Source organism: Enhydra lutris, unplaced genomic scaffold, assembly GCF_002288905.1.
Source record: "Enhydra lutris kenyoni isolate GAN:26980312 unplaced genomic scaffold, ASM228890v2 scaffoldscaffold10, whole genome shotgun sequence".
Lineage (NCBI taxonomy): Eukaryota > Metazoa > Chordata > Mammalia > Carnivora > Mustelidae > Enhydra > Enhydra lutris.
The window spans coordinates 15,194,708-15,214,423 of NW_019154094.1; the positions used below are offsets into that span (position 1 = coordinate 15,194,708).

The 19,716-nt window shown below is 36.2% G+C and overlaps 1 protein-coding gene across 8 annotated transcripts in view; it reads left to right on the forward strand.

Annotated features, from left to right (window-relative positions):
• Positions 1-19,716, forward strand: part of LOC111143859 (sarcolemma associated protein) — a 141,576-nt gene that overhangs the window by 65,287 nt on the left and 56,573 nt on the right. For 7 of the 8 annotated variants that reach the window (XM_022497819.1, XM_022497822.1, XM_022497820.1 and 4 more), the window contains exons 3-6: positions 10,345-10,417; positions 14,079-14,115; positions 15,812-15,874; positions 19,410-19,505. In XM_022497819.1, the coding sequence (XP_022353527.1) occupies positions 10,345-10,417; positions 14,079-14,115; positions 15,812-15,874; positions 19,410-19,505 (269 nt within the window). Of the gene's footprint in view, positions 1-10,344; positions 10,418-11,187; positions 11,191-14,078; positions 14,116-15,811; positions 15,875-19,409; positions 19,506-19,716 lie in introns of all 8 variants that reach the window. The other variant, XM_022497826.1, reaches the window with a different exon arrangement.

The window sequence follows — 19,716 nt, forward strand, 5'->3', positions numbered from 1 at the left end:
TGGGCCTGAAATTCTAACCCAATTCCAGGCTGTGAGACTCATTTTGGAGGAAACCTGTGTACAGTGTTTTAGCCTCATAAAATTGATGAGAGCAGAGGGAAAGAAATCTGTCATAAACCAGGTAAATGTAGAAGCTTCTTTTGTATTCTAGATGTGGATTCTTCAATGGACCAAGCTATATTGCAGTATTGATTTGACAGAGCCTCCACTTTAATGATGTCTGCCTCAAAATGGCTCCAGAATATTTCTGTACTGCAAAATAAAGCCGTACTCTGGAAACAAACAAACGAATGAAAGAAAGAAAGAGAAAGGAAAGAAAAAAAAGAGAGAGAGGAAGAGAAAAGGCATTTGATGAAGTTTAGGAGTTTCCTAATAAAAATTCTAAATAAGTAGAATGAATAGAAAAAACTAAATAAAATAAGAATTCTAATTAGAATAAAAAGGGGCACCTGGGTGGCTCACTTTAGTGTCTGACTCTTGATTTTGACTCAGGTCATGACCTCAGGATCCTGAGATCAAGAGCTGTGTCGGGCTCCACGCTGGGCACGGACCCTTAAGATTCTCTTGGGATGCCTGGGTGGCTCAGTCGGTTAAGTGTCTGCCTTCAACTCAGGTCGTGGTTCCGGGGTCCTGGGACTGAGTTCCACTTCAGGCTCCTTGCTCAGCAGGGAGCTGCTTTTCCCTCTGCCTGCCGTTTCCCCTGCTTGTGTCCCCTCTCTCTCTGACAAATAAATACAATCTTAAAAAAAAAAAAAAAAAGAATATAAAATTAGACACTAGAAATGACAAAAATAGTTTGAGGATGTATAAAAGGATTTTTTTTTTGCATCACTGTGTATGGAACAAAAAACAAAGGAAGCATAATTTTAAAATTGCCCATTGTGTAGCTATTAAAAAGAATAAAATAGATTTATATCAATTGCAGGGATTTCTATAAGATATACTGTTGAGGAAAGAATTACTATTAATAATTTCATTATTTTTAAAAGTCTCAGCAATCCCTATAAATATATACATACATGTATATGTTTGTATTTGATTATATGACCTTGGGGGAAAAGCATGGAAGGGTGCAAACTAGGTCATTATTGTGAATCATCCTGGAGTGTGGTAGAGGAGAAGAATAAAGAAGAGACAGCCAAATTAAAAAGGGTGGGGGTTAGTAAGACAGTTGTTAAAAACCTTCCACTATCTGTGTCATTTATATATTTGTATGAAATTATGTATAAAAGGAAATTTCAAAAAATATATAATATATAAAAATGGCTTTTTGTATGTGTGTATAAAATCGTGATTTTGTTAAAAAGGTGATAGACACATGATGTCATTGAGCATATCCATTCACATTAGTGACTCTTCTACTCTAACCTCTCCAAAACAAGCTGATTTTGATGTTTGGCTTTTCACATGGTGTGACCCCAGTGAGAAAACTCACTGTACAAATAACCTGCCCTATAGATGTAAAATATCTGGTAAACAAACAGGATGATCTTCTAACAGATTTTCTTTTTAAGGAAATGAGGAAGACAGAAAACCAACCTATCAGATCCTTCTGGAATGGGGGCTTTAGGAACCTAATGCTATCTACTCCTCTGTTCCCCAATCCACAAACTGCTCAGACAGGGCATGAGTTTCCTGGGTCACATAATATTACAGTAATCCTCTGCTGCAAAGCTTGGGACCAATTAGTTCTATAAACTTGACATATAACTCCAGTCAGTTCATCACTGAAGTCCACTTCACCAGTATCTGTTCCTAGGTAAGCCGCTGTGAACAAGGGGCCTATTACGAGCAGTCAGTGCTATCTTCCTCAGTAACTGCCCTTAGTTACTTTTGTTTCCCACAATAGATCTTGTGTTTTCTGGTCTTCAAGCCCTTGCACATGCTTTTTCCTTTGGCTAGAAACTTTTCTAGGCTGGAAAAGGTGCCTTTCCATGTCCCTGTTGCACACGGCACTCCCCCTTACGTGTTTGCCTCCCTCACTAACTATCAGCTATGCAAGAGCAGCCAGAGTGCATGTCTTCATTGTAGAATCTCCACACTCAAACTGGCACACACTGGTTGAATAAATTTCAAAATGTCATGAATCTTCCTCCACGATGTTACGAAAGTTCTTTCTACCACCTTATCTCAACTAAGATTTTGACAACCTTCCTCCTAATCCAGAAGCTTCAGATGACGATTGGAAACTGGTAACCTTATTTTCCACCGCTGTTTTTATTTTACCGTGACTAAGTTACCTCTCCTTAACCTATCTAAACTTTAATTTGCTCATCTAATAGAATGGAACTCATGATACTACTACCTATTTCAAGGTTTATGGTATGATGTTCAGTGTTTACATTGCAACATGATGTTCTGTGTGAACATGGATAGAGTGTATATGGAATTCCCATCTCAAGGCCAGGTCATTTGCCAGTCATTGTATCATCTTTTCTTGCCTGTAAGTTCGCCCCTCTTTCACAGTAGCTTCAGCCCCAAGTTCCTTTACCTGTCTGTCCTTTGGAACTTATCATTGGCCAATTCAAAGGTACTCTCACTAACTGCTAGACCACCCCTTGACTTTAGGCTTTGCTGTCCTTGCTCATTCCCAGCTTTTGGTAACTTTCACCAGAAGCTTTACTTTCTTCCACTTTCTAGCTGCTAGGGAAAATCACAAGGCTGATTCAGCACAGGCTGTGCCTAATTTGCTGGGGTGACTAAGAGAATCTTTCTGATAGCATGGCAGTCTACTTTTGTTCTTTTAAAAAGTGGGTTCTTGACCCAGAAATTACCTGCACCGCAATTATCTGCAGAACTTTTGAAACTTCAGATGTCTGGATCCCACTCTTCAGTCCTAAAAAGGGGATTTGCAAGTTGTGGGAACTGAGTATAACTATTTTTTAAAAGTCTTGGTTGTTCTTTTGGAAGTTGGGCTTAAAAACCCTATTCGGTTAAGTTCCTGGCAGCACCTGTTTTATATGCTATCCCCTGTCCTCAAGCCCCTTAAAATGACTCTGTACAAAGCTTAATCTCCCCTTCAAACTAGAGCATTCTCCTGACTTACCAGTTTCTTTTTATTGCTCCATCATCTTCCCATACACTAGCTCAGAATAGTGGTATTGTTTCTGAATCGTGTCTCTTTACTTCTAGTCATTCAGGTCATTTCTTTCCTTTCCCTGCTCCTGCTTGTTTCTCCTGTTGTCAGCCTAGAGCATCACACTGGCTCTCTACTTGTGGCCACTATACACTCCCAACCCACTGCCTCCAGAATATTCTTGTTACAGCCTTGTTATTCTCCTGCTTGAGAAGGCTGTACCATACTGCAGAATAAATTCTGAAATGCTTAATTGTACACTTGAGGCCCTCAGAAATGTGGGCTCAATTCAACTTCGATTTTGTTTCCCACTCCTTTCCTTTATAAATGTTAAGCTGTTAAACTAGATTGGAGGTAAGATGGCATATGGAAAAGGTTGTTTTGAATCCTAGCACTGCCACTTACCACACATATGATCCCAAGCAAGTTACTTTAGCTTCTTTGACCTTGTCTTATGTGTCTCATCTGTAAAATAAGACGTAAAAATAACTATTTACATGGTTTGTCATAAGCAGTTAGTTACATGTATAGTGTAATTAGCATGGGCCTGGCACCTAGAGACCCTGAAATATATTCTTTATCTGCTTTCTCCAGTCTTCCTCCAGCTGCCCTCCTAAGATGTGCACTCTCTTACACTCTCCTCTTTCTCTTTCTTTGCTCATGCCATTCTCTCAGCCTATCTTTTGAATCATATTCTTTTTTTTTTACCCTTTTTATAAATCTTTCCCCTGCCCTTGTCCATTCCAAATTCCCATAGTGTTTTGTACCTTTTGTAGCATTTGTGAAAAATTTCCTCTTTTGTTGTTATGTTAGATATTTCTTGTTCTCTCTACAAAATAAACCAAAACCTCCTCAAGGACAAGGATCTAGTCATAATCATTTTGTTTTCTTCATCTTTACCAGCATATTGCTTTGTAGCCAGCAAGTTCTCAGTGAGTACTCAGCAAACAGCTAAAACCAAAGAACCACTTGTGCATAAATTGAAAAATAAGCTAACAAGCAGTATTGCTCCATTATATGCTAGAGAAATAAAGTAGCAAATGAATTCACATACCCAGAGAAAGGATTCCTCCCACCAAATAAATAGCTAGAAACAGGATTCCTGGAAGAAACAGCTAGGAAATAAGTCAGGAAATGTACAGGTTGAGCCTAGAAGATTTTGTCATATATAAAGCCATGAAACTATCTAAGACTGCTAGGGTTCTGTCAGAAAACTCAAGAATTAACATGAAGTTCTAATTGATCGAAGATGGGACAGTTTGAGGATCAATAAAAATAATATCATGAAATATATCAACTTGTGTTCAAATTCATGAACTTAAGTGATACTAAAAGGAAAGCAAAATGAATCGATCAGCCTTAGAAGAACCTAGAATCTAGAGAAACCATCTGAAAACATGTAAGTAAAGGGAAAGAATAAATCGTTGATGCTACCTTTCCTGGAGGGAATTATTCCTGACATAAACAAGTAGTCGAGGAGGGAAAGCTTTTTATTACTGAACTCCAGCTCATAAATGAAGACAATGATAGACTATCAATTCAGAAACATTTTTTTAGAATTAAAATGTTAGTTGTCTATTCAGCTAACTTTTCCTGCTTCTTTTCGGAATTTAAAAAAAGATAAGGTCTTTGTGGAGCGCCTGGATGGCTCAGTCCATTAAGTGTTCCTCTCTTGATTTCAGCTCAGATCCAGATCTCAAGTGTCCTGAGTTCAAGCCCCACATGGGGCTCCAGGCTCAGTGAGGAGCCTACTTAAAACAGGGCAGTTGGGTAGATCAGTCAGTTAAGCATCTGCATTTGGTTCAGGTCATGATCTCAAGGTCCTTGGATCGAGCCCGAGGCGGGCTTCCTGCTCAGGGAGAGTATGCTTGTCCCACTGCTTCTCCCTCAGCCTCTCACCTTGCTCACGTTCTTGTTCTCACTCACTCATAAATAAATGAATTCTTTAAAATAAAATCTTTGAATCAAAAGCTTTATGAGACAAAACATTCAGGGATAAAAGTTTGGTAACTGTTTTATCTTAGATTGTGGTCAAAAGACAATTAAGCTAATAATTCCCCAGTTTGGAAATGTTACCACCTCTCATTTAGGTCTTGTTTTTTTTTATATTTCTTGTGCTTTTATGATCTCACTCATTGTACCTATTACTGCCAGTCATTTCAAGGGATCCTTCAGACTACTCAGATATAGAGTAGTGTTGACCTTCCCACTCAGTGCAAGAACAGAGCTAGAACTCGGACTACAACATATCCCAGAAGTTTCAGTCTCCCAATCCAGGGCCTTAAATAGCTTTTAAGCTAATCACAGTTAACATGGGTCTCTTAAGTAACGTCTATGTGAAGAGGCAATATAAAAAGCTGACTTCAAGGGCACCTGGGTGGCTCAGAGAGTTAAGCCTCTGCCTTTGGCTCAAGTCATGATGTCAGGGTCCTGGGATGGAGCCCCACATCAGGCTCCCTGCTCAGCAGGGAGCCTGCCCCACCCCCTGCGTGCCTTTCTTCCTACTTGTGATCTTTGTCAAATAAATAAAATCTTTAAAAAAAAAAAAAAGGAGTAAAACACTAAAAAAAAAAAAGCTGACTTCAGACCATAGAGTACATATATTAACTCAAAAGCAAAATAAATAACCTGTATAAGAGAATAGAGGGAAAAACCCACAAATGACAGCTTGAATAGTCTTCATTTTGATTTTTAATAAAGTCTCATAACTACAAGTAATTACAGATTTTTCTCCATAAATACCTTTTTTTTTCGATTCAGACACACTTTTCATATTCAAACATTTCTGAAATTTGCGTGTAGCTTACAGTGCATGTGTATAGGTTTCCTTGCTGTCAGAAAGTATATCATTCCTATGAAACCTTTTTTTTTCCCCCTAAAGTAGTGCAGTGGCTCAAATTCACGACCATGAGATTGAGACCTGAGCTGAAATCAAGAATCTGATGCTTAATCGACTGAACCACCCAGGTGTCCCCTATGCAGCCTTTTAAAATTGGTATAAAGTGAAGAAACAATTACCATTAATTTATATGGAAAATTTTTTTAGAGTTCCCAGACCCAAAAAGTCACCTCTCTTAGGCTTTTCTGATACCTAAGGACATACCTTGCTAATGGATACACAAAATAAATCAAGATAAAGCACAGATGCTCACAGACACAGTTCAAAGCTGTGGTGGCTAGATGCTTTGATGCTGAGTAAAGTTTGTGGGGGAGGAACTTGGCGGAGCCACTCTTAATGTCTTTGTAACAGCTCGCTGCAAAACCCACACTGAATGCTATTTGTGCTTTTCACCTTTTTTTGTAATAAGCAAAAATCCTCTTTGGATTTCTTTTGGTTAGAAAAACAGGTACTGGGACGCCTGGGTGGCTCAGTTGGTTAAGCAGCTGCCTTCGGCTCAGGTCATGATCCCAGCGTCCTGGGATCAAGTCCCACATCGGGCTCCTTGCTCATCAGGGAACTTGCTTCTCCCTCTGCCTCTGCCTGCCATTCTGTCTGCCTGTGCTCGCTCTCTCTCCCTCTCTCTCTCTGACAAATAAATAAATAAAATCTTAAAAAAAAAAAAAAAAAAGAAAAACAAGTACTAATGTAGGTCTTTCATAAAAGTGAAGTAATGTAACATAAACTTTTAGAAAGCAAAGTGGGAGGCACCTGGGTAGCTCAGTTGGTTAAGCCTCTGACTCTTGATTTCAGCTTAGGTCATGATCTCAAGGTCTTGAGATTGAGCCCCATATCCATACTGGGTGTGGAGCCTGCTTAAGATTCTCTCTGTTTCCCTCCTTTTGCTCCTCCCACCCACATGCTGTCTCTCTTAAAAAAAAAAAAAAAAAAAAGTGAAGCTACTTGTATTTAATGTGGCACTGACCATGCAGCCTTCTTACCCTGCCTGAGAAACTTTTTAAGTTGTGTTTTATAATCAGTTTTGTCTTTGAGTCTTTATGGTAAATAATGTTTCTGGGTAAATTTTGAGAGCAAAATTTGTTTACAAAGTGATTCATAGAATATTTGAGAGCAGTATTTTCCAAAGTATTTTTTCATAATATCATGTATATCATGCATATAGTACTATATCAGTTCCTATGTAAGTGTTCTGAAAACAGGGGAGAAGCTCAATGGTTAAATAAGTTTGGAAAATGCATCTTACTTTCAGAGTCTTATGGTGGATAAAAAGCTGATTAATCTCTGAGAAAGACTGGTTTAAAAAATCACAACTCTTTCGGGGTGCCTGGGTGGCTCAGTGGGTTAAAGCCTCTGCCTTCGGCTCAGGTCATGATCCCAGGGTCCTGGGATTGAGCCCCGCATCGGCTCTCTGCTCCGAAGGGAGCCTGCTTCCTCCCATCTCTCTCTCTGCCTGCCCTCTCTGCCTACCTGTGATCTCTGTCTGTTAAATAAATAAATAAAATCTTAAAAAATCGAAACTCTTTCAATCACTTTTAACCAAGTATTTTCCAAACTCTTCTGACCCCCAAATCCTTTTTTGTCAGCACCTGCTAGCACTCCATTTTGGAAAATACTGCCATGTAAAATTAGTTAATATAAGTATTAGGACAAAATATTTTTATCAGGTTGTTTTAAATACTTGCCCATTGCAAATTAAAAAAGACAACTAATAATTCCGTGCCTCTATGTATCTAGTTGTCACAAGAACCTTTTCAAAGGCAGGGCTGGCTAGCTTAGTCAGACGTGGTCTTTAACTGCCTTCAGTAGTACAGCAACCCTGTGCTGCCCTGTCAGTATTAAGTATTAGCTCTTGATTCATTTCACAGATTTGTACATCAGTCCAGTTGCTGGACTTTGAGGTGATATATCTGAACAATGGAAATTCTGATGTAATATATCATAGCTTGTCAGTTCCGGCTGTGCAGTTTTATTCCGTAACTCAACTACACCTACTTTTTTAGACTTTATTACCAACTTAAAGATATTGGTCAAGTGTCAGTATTGCTGGATCTTCTTGTACTGTTCTCCTGTATTTATTATAGCCTTTCTACAGTAAACCTCTGGGGGAGTCATAGAGATGGGGTAAATCTGTCCCTTCCCTGTGTTGTACCAGGGAAAGGTGGGAGTTAGGCAGTTCTTATAAGTGTCCTCAAAATAAGAGACATCTTCATCCTGGGTAATGGAAACTGTAGAATATTAACTAGATATATTTTTTTGCACATTCAGTAATTATTCATTAAAGGCCTAGTTTGTACCAGATAACTCTGCCAAGTGTGGTATTTAAAAAGTGAAAAGCAACCAATCCTGTCCCTCTCACAGAGTTGACTGTATCTGGTGAGAAAATGGTTGTGTAAATGATAAATATTCATAACGCAGTATGCTTACTATTATAAGAAGCAGATAATAGGAAGCTCTCGGGACCCCTCAGTCAGATAATGAGTTTGGTGAAGTAAGTAGAAAGTCTGAGCCTAGAGGATAAGTAGCATTTGGTCATGCAGGCAAGAGGATAAAGGACATCAGTGACAGAACAACTCATAAAATGCACGGAGTTGTAGAATTTGGAAGTGCAGGTAGCGTGGTCTTGCATACGATATTTATGGTAGAGGATGAGGCCTGAATGGAAGGAAGGAGCCCAGTGGTTGATGGCTGTAATTGCTATGTTAGGCAAAGTTTAGAAGACTGACCCATAGGTGGTTCTTGATCCGTGTTAGCAGTTTTCAAATAATAAGTTAATGAAAATTGAGTAAACTGCACTAAATTTCTTAAATTTACTGTATATTTCCAGATGACAGAATAATCATATTACTTTATGTTTATAATATTTTTATGATTCATGGGCCTGATCACTTAATAAGTTATTCTTACATAAATGCATTAGCTCTATTCTTTTTTTTTTTAAGATTTTATTTACTTATTTATTTATTTATTTATTTATTTGACAGACAGTGATCACAAGTAGGCAGAGAGGCAGGCAGAGAGAGAGAGAGGGAGAAGCAGGCTCCCCGCTGAGCAGAGAGCCTGATGTGGGGCTCGATCCCAGGACCCTGGGATCATGACCTGAGCTGAAGGCAGACGCTTTAACCCACTGAGCCACCCAGGTGCCCCTAGATTTTATTTATTTTTAATTTGAGAGAAAGAAAGAGAGAAAGAGAGCACAAGAGTGGGGAGGGGCAGAGGGAGAGGAAGAAGCAGACTCCTCACTAAGCACAGAGCCCAGCATTGGTGATCCCAGGGTCCTGAGATCATGACCTGAGCTGAAGTCAGATGCTTAACCGATTGAGCTACCCAGGTGCCCCAGCATTAACTTTATTCTTAATCAGTTTTATTGAGATATAATTTCCTTGCAACACACCAGTTTTATAAAACTCACTTAGTTTTGACAAATGTATAAGGTCACATAACTACCAGTCTTCTAATCATGAGATGGTATATTTTCATCACCCTGAATTAATTAGATTTTGGTAAACTAAATAAATTAACTCTTTGAACCCTAACCCTGGAAGATGTAATCTTGGAAGAACAGAGAAATAAAAAGCCATCAACCTTAAACTAGCAAGAAATTTTTTTTCCCATAAAACCCAGTCACAAAGAGAAGCTCTGTATAAATGCTGCTTTTGGGGGGTTTTGTCTCTTGAAATCTTCAGAAGGAAAAGGAGGAAGTAAGAAGCAACAGTAAGAAGTTGTCTATAAAGTGGTGTAATGTTATGTAAAAATGTTTCAGGGTGGAGGAAGAAAAAGTACCGAGAACATAAAACCACATTTTAAATACTGAACTGGAAATCTCAGACTTGAGTTCTAGCAAACAGCTTTGACACTTAAAGAATTCCAGAAGCAGTTTCACTTTTCTGAGGTCTTGGTTTTCTCACTCATCAAATGGGGGACTTGAACAGCATATTCCAAGCTGTATTATACAGAACTAGGTTTTGTGAAGCATGTTACAGGTTGAGGACAGGAGAATTAGGAATTAAGGCTAAATGCTAAATTGGGGAATAGTTGGAGTTAAGTTTTGATGCCAGCAGATAGGGGAGAAAGTGCATTTCCTCTCAATTTTATTTCTATATATTCCACTGACCTTTTATTGACTGTTACAGCATTGGAGGTTAGGACACTTTTGAAAAACAATTCTGTCTGTAATTTTGCCTTGCAACTGTGATTCAGTATGAAGAGGAATGACTTTCTCCAGGGAAATGAATATTGTCATTAAACCACCAGATTTCTTTCCTCCAAGTTACTACATTTAGGAACAAAGTATATGTTTGGAAATGAGGGGTATGAAGGTTTGTATTTTTAAACAATTATTTAATCCATCTTATTTGTTTGTTTTAACCAGTTACCCATGGGTGTATTGTTTCCACAATAAAACTTTTTCTACCAGATGGTATGGAAGCCCGACTCCGCTCAGAGTGAGTATAATTTAGTGCCATGAAGTTTTTGTATTAATTACTTGGTTAACAATATTCTAGGTGATGGTATACTGTTAACACTTTAGGATTATTCTTATAATGGTAGAAAATTAATGCAGTACTTTTAGAATATAATATACTTTAATTTTCACATTAGCTACAATTCTAATTAATAATAATGTATAATGAGGCACAGGTTATTTTGTTTCCAAATTTAGCTTTACAGTTTATATTTTGATTGATAATTAGGTGTTTTTCAAAATATTTAGGGTATGCAAATTATTGGTGAGTAATAACTACTCAGTGATGAGTGATAACTGTATTTTGATCTGCATTTAATATAGGACTTCTTAAACTGTGATTCCCTCTGAAGTTAATGCCAGTGTCATGATCTTTTAGGACCTTGAGGATGTTGATATCGTTAATAGCCTATTTTGGTGGGAGTTTTGGAGGGATTTTCCAAGGCTGTATTTTTTTTTTCCCCCTGAAGAAGTGGAAAGATCACTTAGAGGAGGAGAAACTTGAAAAGGAAGAATTACTCATAAAATGTAAATGTAAAAATCTAAATATAAGTACATTTTAATCTTGTGCTTTTCACAGATTATCATTATGTAGTAATTATTAATTAAACTTAAGCATTTTTTATTTGGGGGGCAATAAGCTTGTTTCTATAACCAACATAATATTTTTTATCCTTCAAAAGCAAAGACAAAGACCTGAGGGTGGGAGGTTAAGATAAGCAATAATAAGTTTAAGGCAAAGTAGAATAGTGAGTAGAAAAGAAAGAAAGAAAAAAAAAGCAGAGGGAGACCCTCCTATTGGTATGATTGTGCTTTCATTAGGATTATTATATATTTTGCTTCAGTTAGATGCTACCAATTTTTTTTTAGCTTTAAGCATATCTGAAACAAAGTAAAAATTTTTAAACATCTAAATGTAAAACAATCTGTTTCCTATTCTGTATTATAGTTTAATTATTAAAAAATACAGTTAACTTTGGGAACTCTAATGTGACTCAGGCAGGACTCAACGGTTAAGTTTTTAAAAATAAGAGTAACTATTAATCAACTAGTGATATGTGGTTTCTTAAGAATGTTGTTGTTTGTGTGTGATGAGATTTTCCCTTCATGGAGTTAAAAGATTTGAGCAGTTATATAAAGGGTTATCTGTGATCTCGGGTTCCATCTAGGAGGACATGTGAATTTTTCAGTCTGTTAGTGAATTGTGTCCCTCTCCTTCTTGTTTCCCCAGTGCTTTTCATCTTTGCGCCATTTCCTTCTCATTATTTGGTTTTTCTTATGTGGTTAAATATTAGTGTCATTTTAAATTTTGCTGCCAATTTCATAGTGCATAGACTGGCTGACTTTCTGGAGAAGATGAATTTTGGACAGGCAGTTCTTTAGCGCTGGTAGATCAGGATGGTCTTTAGAGGTGGATAGTCTCATTCAAAGCCCAACTCCACTGACTCTATGTCTTGATCAGGCCTCCCTTTTCTCATTTGAAAAATGAAGATAACAATAGTATCTACTGAGCAGGAATTTTATGAGGAAAATTATGCAAGATTATGCACTTAAAGACTTTTGTATAGTAGCTGGCATACATCAAGGACACAATGATCATTAACTGTTTCTGTTACTGTCATCTTTTTTAGCAATCAAGATACATTTGGGTATGCCAGAATGCTTAGAATTTCAGGTACATTTAAAGCATCTAATGCTTTTAAGATACTCACTAGCTAGTTCTCAAAAAGCTAATTCTTTTCTTCTTTGATTTTTATTATATTGCACAAAGGATTTGTTTTTTAAGTTATCTGTATACCCAACGTGGGCTCAAACACATGGCTCTGAGATCAAGAGTCACATGCTGTACTGACTAAGCCAGCCAAGTACCCCTGCACAGATAATTTTTAAATGATAACAAACATGGGCACCTGGGTGGCTCAGTTGGTTAGGCAACTGCCTTCGGCTCAGGTCATGATCCTGGAGTCCTGAGGTCGAGTCCCATATTGGGCTCCCTGCTTGGCGGGGAGTCTGCTTCTCCCTCTGACCTCTTCCCTTTCATGCTCACTCTCTCTCTCTCAAATAAATAAATAAAATCTTTAAAAAAATGATAACAGAGAAAAATTGCCTATAATCCCACCATCTTAACACTAAATAATGGTTTTCCTTTTCTGTATTCCCTTGTTGCATATGAACTTTTTCTATAATTCAAACAGAATACACCTATATCCAGGATAGTTTCTGTAAGATACATGTTTAGCTGGATTTTTAGCCTTTTGTTAACCAAATTTTCACAAGAACAGAAAATTTTGTACTTGGGTCACTAAGAAAACTGGATTTAAAAAAAACAAACCATGAATACTGTTTGCTTCTATTTAGATTTTAAGTTCATTTGCCTGAATGTGCATTGGCTATAGAGAAAAATATATATACCCCAAATGGTTGTCTCTAGGTGCTGGCATTAGGTAATTTTGACTTATTTCCTCATGCTTTCATTTCCCATAATCAGTATATATTGCTTGTATAGTCAAGAAAAAGAAGGTTATGTTTAAACTGTCTATCCTGTGTTGATAGGATACAGAGAAAAACTAAAGTTGGCATAATTTTTTAAACCTTCATTAGGCGCCAGCTTTGCTAGGGCCTGGTGATAGGTTCTGGGGATCCAGAGGTAAATTGGTCATGGTGCCTGGCTTCCTTATCTGCTCTTTTCTCATGGGAGTGGTAGTAGGATCAAGTGTTATTATGTCTTAGGCACTGTTGAAAGCTCTTTATTTATAGTAACACATTTAATGCTTACAGTTACCCCATGGGGTTATTTTTATGATTATCCCCATTTTATGGATGAGGAACCTGAGACCTATATAGTGCTTAGGTAAACTTGCCCAAGATTACACACCTAGTAAGTAGAACCAGAATGTGGGCCCAGTCAGTATGGCATCTGAGCCTGCATGCTGAACTGCTACACTGTAATACTGCCTGTCTGTCGTTAGTACTTTATAAGGCCCAAAAGGCAATTAGTACCAATTATACTGTCTGTTTACTGCTTAGTTTTATAGGAATATACTGAGTTTAGTTTCATACCTACATCTAAGCTTTCAGTTGTTTGCGTGTGAGGTAGAGAACAGTAATACTGTTTGGTTGGCTAAAGTTGTTCTCCACTAGAACAAGTTTCCAAAGCGTAGCTTTCTTTCTAGTAGAACTTTGTTTTTTAAGACTTTGTTTATAGGAAAAAAAAAAAAAAAAAAAAAAAAAGACTTTGTTTATAGGAATATTTAATTTTAAAAGGACATAATTTACACATTCCAGAATTAAAAATAGATAATTTAAGGTGTACTTCTTTTCTGTATAGAAGTTCTATAGTCATGGAATTCACCAGAGCCCTCATTAAATAGTGGATCCTCAAAGGGAATTTAATACATTTTGAATTTTGAATTTTGGATTTGTGATTAGAAATATGTCATGTGTAAAAGGTAGATTTGTGTATTTATTACCTTTTTTTCCAAGAATTCTATGGATTTATGAAGGATTAGAGAATAATTCACATTGTTTTAATTATATGACACCGAGTGTATCAACTTTAGGGTTAAGATATTCTGGTACTGTCATACTGTTTCCTCTGTTGTCAGGAAATTAGATAAAAAATTCTAAATTTTACTTTTCAGTGTCATCCATGCTCCATTACCAAGTCCTGTTGACAAAGTAAGTTACTAATGATTATTTTCTCTAAACTAACTCAGCTATATTGCTTTGGAAAATGTTTTTATTTGTTTTTAATATGCTTTACCTAGGAATTTTTTTTTCTTCTGTAACAAATGATATATAGTGTATGCAGGTATTTGGTTATTGCAGTCTTCTGATCTGGAAAATTTAGGATGGATGTTTCCTAGGAAAAAAACCTTTGTTATCTCAACTAAATGGCCAGTAGTATAGACTAGGAGCTCTAGCCAGAGATACAAAGTGTTAGTTACTACTTTTTATTCTGGAATACAATTCTCTCTAGAAATATCTATTTAAGTTTTCTGCCCAAATAGTTCACCCAACATATACTTACACATAGAAAAATGGAAATAAGGATTTACAGAAATTGCTCTTTTATTGTCCTTGAAAATTAGTTTTAACTTTATTTGGTCAGAAAATTTGCGATAATTACTTGTTAGTGTTTTTCCTTTTGTTCAGAAATAATTGTGTAATAAACTGTAGATATCATTGCTAAATACCAAAAAAAAAATCTGTATCTCTTGGCATGAATGTGGGTGTTTTTTCTTAGTGTACTAAAACTTTTTTCTTCCATTTGGATAAAGACTGAAAGCCTGCCTGAAACTGAAGTTCTCTGTGAGATTCCTTTTTTAGAAGTAAAAGTGGTTGATCATCAACCTTAGTAATACCAAGAATTATTTTAGAAGTAAATAATGGCATTGCCAGTTTAGGACTAACTTTTAAAAATAATGCCACTTCTCTAGATTCTAGTTAGCATATTAATAAAAATATTCTTTCTGAACCTAATCAGAAATAGTGCTATTTAACATCATTCATAAGTTGATACAAAAGGCTTGGTAATATTGAGGATATGGGTAAATGTTACAGCAACCTAATAGTATCTTCTTTTTGTGGGGGGGTGAATAATGCCATGGTTCTATGTTCCACACTTGGGAAGAACCCCTTATTGAAGGTATTTCTTCTAATACTCTTGAGTTCTAAGTATTTTTTCTGTGATTTGTAATTTAAATACCATTATTTTCCATCTTTTTCTTCTTAAACCTACCTGTAGTTTAAAGAATGAAAAAGACAAAACTATTCCCTTCTTCCCTCCCTCTCTTGCTCTCTCTCTCCCTTCTCCTTCCTTCCTTCCACCCTTCCTTCCTTCCTTCCTTGCTTGCTTCCAAAACAAATCTATTTTCATTGTCCTGGCCATGAAAAGTACTATATTTCATGTCCTGTCTCTCCCTGCACCCCCACATACAATTCCCATTTTGAAGATGGCTACTTCTAAAAGAATTGTGACTTCTTGGTGTATTGAAAAACTATCTAACAATGAATTATAAAGGGGATAAGTTATAAATCTATTGATTTAGGAGGTATTATTTCTGAATTAAGAAAGAGCAATATTGCTGTTGTGCTGTGTTTGTGATTTGGTTTATCAAGGAATGTTTTCATGAGTAGTACTTGTTCCACCACCCTGCTTATAAATTTCAGACTAGTCAGCAAAAAATAATACCATTTACAAATTCTAGGCATGAGACAGATATATTTTGAAAACAAAAGGAACTTGTTAAGCGGAAAAATATGTTTTATTTTGCATATTTTGGTAAATGGACATTTCAGGGACTTGGTTTGGCTTTAATGTCTTTTATAAATGTTTTGTGTGACTATTGGTACTTATGTTATTTTTTTCAAGGTTGCTGCTAACACTCCAAGTATGTACTCTCAGGAACTATTCCAGCTTTCTCAGTATCTACAGGTAAAAGTAAATCTTGAAAATTCTTAGTTTTTAAAAGTAGAATTAAACAACTTAGATTTGATTTTGCTAGTTCACAAATACAGGCTAAAGAAATATTGACTGGATACAAATATAAAAGAAATATCTCTCAAAGTTAAAAAAAGGATTAAAACTAGGTCTTATGAAGAGAGGATAAAAAGAATCCGGATTATTGGGGTGCCTGGGTGGCTCAGTCAGTTAAGCATCTGCCTTTGGCTAAGGTCACAATCCTAGGGTCCGGGGATCGAGTCCCGCATTGGGCTCCTTGCTCAGCGGGGAGCCTGCTTCTCCCTCTGCCTGCTGCTACCCATGCTTGTGCGCTAAATAAAATCTGGGGGAAAAAAAAAAGAATCAGGATTATTAAGTCTAAAAAAGATAGGGTTCCGTACAAGAGAAGTATTTCTTTCATTCAGTATGGGAAAGTTTCAAAATAGTTCATAGATGACTTTTAAGTAAAATTAAACCTGGAGAGATCTTGGTTGCTCAGTATAATATTAATAGCAAATGATCATATATGTGTAATAATATATAATATATAATATAATATAATATATAACCAATATAATACAATATAAATATGTAATAATAAATAGTACATTTGTTATAAATGATAGTTTATAATATAATAAATAATATAATATACACATTAATATAATACATTATAATATAACATATAATAATATATTAAATTAAATTATTATAATATATATAATATAATGTAATATATATTAACTATATGCCAGACTCTAGCAGTTTACCTCTATTCATTTATTGTTCAGAATAATCCTGTAAGGTACATATTTTATTCCCATTTTTATAGATGGAGTAACTGAGAGCCTGGAAAGTTAAATAATTTACACAGTGTTATGCACCTACTCTGTGGTAGAGCTGGGATTTGAACCCAGACAGTCAGACCTCAGAGTGTCCACCCTTGAACACTATGCTATGCTGCTGGATCTGTAGAAGGATATTTTGATGGGGCAGATACAAGGAATGGGCTCCTGAAGTTAATAATGGATTTAAAGAGCCATAGAAATTTCCATAAAGGAAATACGTGGCTTTTTTTTTTTCCCCCTCTTGATTTTGGGACATTTGGGCTGGATTATTGTTCTTATTATTCTGGTGAGGGAGCATGGTGGAAGAAAAACCCTAGATCAGAAATTAAGAGATTAAACTTTTTATCCTGGCTCTGCTACTGAGTTCTCTGACTTTGGGTGAATCATTCTACATGTGTAGGTCTCCACTTGCTTTTTAAAACTGATAAGATCAAACCAGTATCCTGGTTCCTACATTCCTTTATAAGAACCAATCACTAAGAGCAGTTCTCCCTCCGTTAAGAATTTACAAGTCTGAAAATTGTCAGAGTATTAATCAGATCTTACCTTCCACTGGGCATTATGTAATGGTGCATAGAAAAGCTGTTTTACACATTTGCCGTTTAGTAGAATGTCTGAAAGCATAGACTCTAGCCAGAATTCCCTGGACTTGGTCTATGGCTTTCACTTCAGAAGTTTTGGGAAGGTTGTTTAACCCTTTCGTGAGCCTTGTTTTCTTCATCTATGATGTGGGTATAATAGCATGTACTTCACAGAACTGTGAAGAAAAAATGAATCTATATAGATAATCTCCATTTTCACATGGGAAATATGAGGCTCATATAGGTAAAATGGATTTCCTGTGGCTGTACACTATATAGTAACTAGTCATCATGGACTGTGAGTGTAATTCCCTAACTCACTGCAGTACTTTTTCCAATTTTGTCCGTTCTTTGAATATTCATAATGGGCATAATCTTTCACTGTTCTTTTCTGGTTTTTGAGAGAAGATTATACTGTGTTATCTTTTCTGTATACATCTTTTTGAATTGCTAAAGTTCTAATGTAAATTGTAAAACTTCTGAGTAGAAACTAGAATAGATAAATTTCATACCTTAGCACTAAAAGCCATTCCTGAAAGTATTAGATTTTTGTTAGGATGTGGTTGATGGAATAATGAAACTCTAAATGGAATTGAGTTTAAAAAGGTGAAATTACACCATCTAGTGGAAGTAGTGATTGTTTGGTGGGTTTGTTTTTAAGTAAAACTTTTTGCAGCATTTAATGTAATTTCCTGGATATTAGGAATGTTTAAAGAGCTTAAAATAAACTTGGCAACTAGTCTAAGTGTTAGATTCTAACTTTTGTTAGATTTCTTATTCTATACTTTTAGAGTTATATTAAAAAATGGTACCAGTAACTAATTAGATCAGATTTTCTTTAATCATTATTTATCAAGGATGTGGGAAAAAATAAGTGTGTACTTTAAACCTCAAGTACTGTCTTTTTTGAAGTGGCTCTAGAGGTATTAGGGTAGTAAGTGTTCTTCTTTGGCTAATGACAGGAATAGAAGAAAGTGAAATTTAAAGATGTGCCATAACCACAGCTGAATGCTGTGTGAGCATTTTCACCTTGACTTCTAGTGAAGGAGACCCTCTTAACAGCTGTCAAATGTTAACAAGTGACATAGAGATAAGGATTTGCTTGCCAACGTCCTTCTCTGTAAAAATATCCCTTTGGAGTTGCCAAATAGTTATATAACTCCTTGACCCCTTAATTACATTTGTGGACTCTTACTTATTTTTGCCATATTTGATTGATGCTGAGTAGTATATAGTCACAAAGATTCAGAAAACCTGAAAATGCAAGAGATTGCAAAGTAGTGTCTTTCCTTATATATATTTACATATATAACATTCTTAAAAGGGAAAATTAAAAGACATTTCTATTTTAGATGTCATACACATACAGCTAAGACATTAAGAAATATCTTTGGGGACGCCTGGGTGGCTCAGTTGGTTAAGCAGCTGCCTTCGGCTCAGGTCATGATCCCAGCGTCCTGGGATCGAGTCCCACATCAGGCTCCTTGCTTGGCGGGGAGCCTGCTTCTCCCTCTGTCTCTGCCTACCATTCTGTCTGCCTGTGCTTGCTCTCTCTCCCTCTCTCTCTGACAAATTAAAAAAAAAAAAAAAAAAACTTTAAAAAAGAAATATCTTTGCTGCTGACGAGATTGTTTGGCTTAGTTTGAAATTTGTTCTGAAAGATATGTATATATATTTTAAAATGTGTGTGTGTGTTTATATACACACACATATATAGATATATACAAAGATATCTATATATATAGATTATATGTAAAATGGAGGGTTAATAACATTTGTTGAATTCTTCTAATCTGGGTTTCCTCTTTTTTTAATGCTTGTGAATTATGAGTGGAAGGAAAACAAAAATAGGGCACTTATTTTCTGTTAATAGGGGAAGGTGTGGCTCAGTACCCCTAACAGTCCAGGAAATAGGATTAAAGTGATGTGGCTTATATATATTTTACAAGGTAGATTTTTCAGGTTTGAAAGTAAGATACAAAGTGGGGGGGGGGATACAAAGTGGGATGTAAAATGAGAATATTTTCAGAATGTACTTGGATTTTTCTTCAAGCATCATGCTGAGTTTATAAAAATCTCTTTTGTGATTTATACTATTAGGAGGCCTTACATCGGGAACAGATGTTGGAACAGAAGTTAGCCACACTTCAGCGGCTACTAGCCATCACCCAAGAGGCTTCAGATACCAGTTGGCAGGTATTCCATTTGCCTTTATATTCAAGAAGCATTTAAGTATAGTTTAATATCCCTTAGATGTTGATTAAAAGTGAAATTTTTTAGCAGGCAAAGGCAAAGTTATTTCTGAATGACCAAATATTGAAAATGTAGCATTTTACAATGGGTGTTGGTCAGTTTTATGATTTTATATCTTTTTTGGGCAGTAGCAACCTTTTTGATATGTGTAAAT